The sequence below is a fragment of the Pogoniulus pusillus genome, chromosome 14, assembly GCF_015220805.1.
Source record: "Pogoniulus pusillus isolate bPogPus1 chromosome 14, bPogPus1.pri, whole genome shotgun sequence".
Lineage (NCBI taxonomy): Eukaryota > Metazoa > Chordata > Aves > Piciformes > Lybiidae > Pogoniulus > Pogoniulus pusillus.
In genome coordinates this window covers 8,545,586-8,550,437 of record NC_087277.1, presented here as the reverse complement: position 1 = coordinate 8,550,437, position 4,852 = coordinate 8,545,586, and the positions used below count along the sequence as shown (strand labels likewise).

Here is a 4,852-nt window from a genome sequence, read left to right as displayed (position 1 = left end):
TATTTGCCTCTCCTGGAAGCAGTGTGTTGTTCACTGAAATGAAGTGTCTTACTCCTAAAACTTGAGTTCTGTGGAGTGAGAGCGGTGAATAACTGCAGTCACAGAGCTCCTATGAATGCACACTACCAGAAAATGATCTGGTTTGCTCTCCTGGCAACTTACACAGCTTGACTGGATGAGAGAATGCCAGTCTTGGTTCAGAAAAAGGGAACTGCTCTTGCAGAGTTCATTCTGTCTTTGAGGCATGTGGAAGAAAACCACAAGAGTGGTGCGTGAGGTATTTAGTACTTCTGTCATGGGTTTTGTACTTCTTCTGAAGGCCTATTCTGGAGTATAGAGTGTGTGCAGCCTATTGTCCTCTATCCTTTAGTATAAGACTTGTTGCCCAAAAGTGTTAAAAAAGGAAAATGTATTTTCATCTCCTTCACATTCTGCCCCCTGGAGATCCATAGAGTTGGTCCAAGTTAAAAATCAAGGGAGTACAGAATGAACGTACAAAAGCTGCCACTTTTATTTGCGTACAAAACAGAAATGAAAGAGGTTCACAATAAATTATCAGTGTGCTCCCACAGGACATTCTTGGGTATTTTTGTAATGTGGGGGTGAAAAAAAAAAGTATTCCATTAACATAAGAATTCTTTGCAAATGTAGGAGCTGAATTCTGGGAAACCTGATTATTCACTGTTCTCCAGTGAACTTAGAACTGTGTTAGTAAGGCAAATCCTCTAAAATGAACAGAAGAGTCAACTGGAAAAACCTGGGTAAGAAAACATAACCTTTCTGACTGGTTCTACGTACACCAAGGGGTTGGATGTGGTTTTGCAGGGAGTTAAGAGTCTGAGTAGTGTACAGAACAGTACTCCAGAGAAAGATCTACAGGTGACCTTTCTTCATTATCTAGCACCAACCCACTAAACTACTAAGTTTCTGGCATGCAAGATAATTACCATTATTTGTTGTGTCAGATGGTCATGTACACGTTTATGTTTTTCTCCTTTAATATAAGAGCCTGTAAACATCTTCCGTGACAGGTTAGGCACCTGGACAAAAGGCCAAGCAGAGGTGCACATAAAATGTTTCCCATCTTGAAACAGTTCACTGAGAGGGGTTCTTTCCATTCGCCCTTTTGCGTGCTGGAGTCTTGATGCTCCTTTTGGCTATCCTCCTCGTGAAGCGACTGATTCCTGGGGATCTCAGTTCAGCGCCTTCCATCTCTTCTTGAACAGGAGTAAATTCTGGTTGAGCAAGATGAGGTGATGGATAGGAGGAGTGGGAGTAGGGGGGTGGTAAGGGGTAGGACCCGTGAACTATGTACGGCTGTTGCTCACCATCATAAAGGTCCTCGGGGTCATAGATTTGGTAGGAGTTATGTGGCAACTGCACTACTGGGATGTCTTGATCTGTTGGCTCACCGTATCCACCTTAACCCACCACCACCAAGAGCATTCATACAGTTAACACAGGAGAAGAGGAGCAGAAAATTAAAGCACTCATTAGGAAATGGACATTTTATATGTAGATATATTTATATATAAAGCATGTGAGTGTACACATATATATATCATCCTTAAATACACATCTTGTATTCACAGAGAGGAACAGTGAAAACATTAAACAAAATTAATAAGCTGGAGCAATTGGAAACCCACCAACAGACAGCCAAGTTAGTTGGAAACCACCACCAGAACTTGTCAGGCATCCAGTTGTGACACTGTGCATATTACACACTGCACAGCCTGCCTGCTTTAGCTTATTCCAGCTGTGGTCTAGAATACACAATGAACAGGCCAGCATGGGCCAGGCAATGCTTTTTTAGCAGTGCAAAGAAGCCAAGTGCATGTACAGCAGCTAGTAAGTTCATTAGTGGTAGTCAAATGTCGCTGATGGAAAGCACAGAGCAGTTCAGCATCCATCTCTGACCTTCAGCCAAATGAGACCTGAACCAGAATGAGCCTTTCACCTTCTGGATTGGTAGCCATTGTAAGGGATTGGGCCTTCAAACAGGAAATGAACAATGGGGAAGGGAGGTGAGGAGAAAAGGACAGGAAAAGATGACAACAAAAACATTCAGGTGAGTAAAACATACAAACATCTGGGGGCAGATTAAACCATAAACACCAAACAAGTACACCTTCCTCTGTCCCAGCTGCGGTAACTAGTGCTTTACTAAGGCACTGCCATTTTAGCTTGGGCAACATAATTCTTGGTGATTGTGTTAACTTCCTCCCACAGCCTCCCCGTGCTGTAACAAGGGGAAAGGAAGGCACAGAGAAGTTATAGAAAGAAATTATTTCCTCCAGCCTGCTTCACTGGTTAATGCCGGACACGTGCATCCCTGCGTCAGGTTACACTGCTGGGGTTTAGTAAGGGTCATGCTCTCATGCCATTGGGGCACAAAGACAGGGAAGCTGAGCGACACGTTTGTAACCACACTGCTGTCAGGAGCGTTAGGAAGTGGGGGTTCAACACAGACTGCTGGGTGGAGCAGGCTCGTACAGCTACACAAACACGCACAGGACACAGCCCCGCTGCACAGGACCAGTTTTACAGGGCAGGAGCTGACAGGGGTAGATCCCCTTTGGTCACTACCCAGAGGCCACCTTCTTGTCGTGCTGCAGCTGCACAAAACAGAGCAGCACTGGACATGTTTTTAGGGAGAGGCCATGCTTCAGCACAAGGCTCACGGTAGCCTCCATCTCACTTTGGCTGTCAGACAATTCCACCTCTGCAAATGGCAGCTGCCCCAGCTCCCAGCTACTCACCTCCCATGCCATAACCAGCGCAAGAGGATGGATCACAGTACCCGGGTGGGCCAGAAGGTCCCTGTGAGCCTGGAGGTCCTGTGTGACCAGCAGGACCTCGTGGTCCCGGAGGTCCTGGTGGTCCCGGACTGCCAGTGCGACTTTCTCCAGGAGGTCCTGCGTGGAAGGGGAGCATGAAATGTCTGAATATCATCTTACGTGAGAGCAAGAAGTTCAGGCCACCTTTCTAGGCCTGAGAAACATGGCACTGAGGGTGCAACAAACACCTCAGGAGATAGCTTGAGGGGCACCCCAGCTCTGACTCCCCTGGGCAAGCGGAGGGAAAGGATGCAGCCTTCTGGTGAGGAAGATGAAGCAGTAGTGAGAGAGGAGCCCTGCTCCTAATTAGCCTCCTCTGCAGCCACTGCTTCATCTTCCTTGCCAGGACAGCTTTTAGGCAGAAACTTCTACTTAAAGCAAACGTTTCCCCATGCTATGCCTCGATCCTGGTGCTCTAGTGGCCAGGACACCCTCCTGAAGTCACTGCAATTTGACACCTTTTTCAGCAGAACCTGCCTATCATCCTCTGTCTGCATTTGTTCAGGAGCTATATATAAAACCCTGTGATTAATGTGCTTAATTAATATGCATGTCTCTGTCAAGTCACAGCTGTTGACTTTGAGCTGATGACAAAACAAATGGCAATTAATCCAGATTAATTTTTTTGCCCTTCTGGACCCCATCGCTGGGGGAAAAAAAAAAACAAACCAAGAAGTTAAAACATTAAAGAAAGAGCTTTGAAGAAGTAATTTATCACAGAGGGCAGGGAAATACTTGTGTGACTGATGACAGCTTCACATAGCACATCACAGTGTCCTATCATGCAGTAAAAATGCAACACGGCAGGTAAGATGCCTGAGCTACTGATCCTTCTGCTGCTCCAGCCTTAGAGGCAGAGGACAGAGTCATGCAGGTCTTGGGTGCTTTGGTCAGAGAGGCCTAATCCAGATGCCTCAAATGTAACAACTTTACCTGTAGATCCTGGTGGGCCTCGGGGTCCTTGGGCTCCAACTCCTGGGTTGCCTTTTTCTCCCTTCTCACCTGGTAAACCTAAGGAAATGACACTCATCAGAGTCACGTTTTGACCAAAACTGTGTGCAGTGTTTATTGTTTAAGCAGGATTTTAGCTATGGATATTATAGATATGGCAGAGAAGAAAGGAGGTAACAATAAAATAATTACTTGGTTCTTTTTCCCTCCTTTCCCTGACAGCCTCTCAAGGGGAATGTGTTATTCCTGGGGCCTTAACATTTCTGCTGCCAGGGGGGTTTCACTGGGGGGGTATGCAGAGGCTCTGGCTAGTTTCCAGGCTGCATTTCCTGCTGGAAAGCTGTCTCTGTACTATACCAAGGTACAACTACTGTAAGTAAGAAGAATCCTGAGAGTCTCACAAAGCTAAGTTACTGTGTGTTCCAAAAAGTCAAAACTTCAATGCTACACCTACTGTTCCTTCAGGTATTCCTCTACCAGTGGTTCAGCACAAAATGGTTCTACACAAATGGAGATAACCATGAGTTACTTCAGTGTTGCTAAAACACAAGAAAGTTTGAACAGTTGAAATCTGCCTCCTCAAATGAAGCCAAACCTGAGAGTTTCCCAGTCACAGAACTCTAAGGTTCCAACATCTGCAGCCATTGAGTTCCTGCACTTGCTTGTGGCACTATATTTCTGTTGCTGTGTCCGACCCGTGGAGATCACAGCTTTAGCAATCCACAGAAGGCACTACCCTCTTCCAGCTTTCCATCTCCCCCTGCACCACCACTATGGCATCCCATAAAAACACTTTCTATGCACAGCCATCACAATAAGCAGTGTCGAACTAAAGTAGGTGTCAAAACTATGAATTCCAGACCCTGAGTTTCCACCGGCGACTTGGAAACTCTCATAAAGTCTGTGTTTGATTTGGATGGTTCAAAGACACCCAATCCAGGCTGGGTGGTGGGACTTTCCCCCCTATTCTCCAGACCTCCCAGCACTGGTAATTGCTCTCACTGCTTCATAGCTTCCACACTTTGAGAGTTAGAGCTGATGTAGAGCACCTTCATTAAAAG

At 46.0% G+C, this 4,852-nt stretch overlaps 1 protein-coding gene across 4 annotated transcripts in view; it reads right to left on the bottom strand.

Annotated features, from left to right (window-relative positions):
* Positions 1-487: 487 nt before the first annotated feature.
* Positions 488-4,852, bottom strand: part of COL14A1 (collagen type XIV alpha 1 chain) — a 109,210-nt gene continuing 104,845 nt past the window's right edge. The window contains exons 47-50 of one of the 4 annotated variants that reach the window (XM_064154215.1): positions 3,774-3,851; positions 2,763-2,918; positions 1,329-1,421; positions 488-1,235 (exon numbers count right to left, since the gene is read on the bottom strand). In XM_064154215.1, the coding sequence (XP_064010285.1) occupies positions 1,096-1,235; positions 1,329-1,421; positions 2,763-2,918; positions 3,774-3,851 (467 nt within the window). In that variant the 3' untranslated portion in view covers positions 488-1,095. Of the gene's footprint in view, positions 1,236-1,328; positions 1,995-2,762; positions 2,919-3,773; positions 3,852-4,852 lie in introns of those variants that run through there. The other 3 variants (XM_064154212.1, XM_064154213.1, XM_064154214.1) reach the window with 3 other exon arrangements.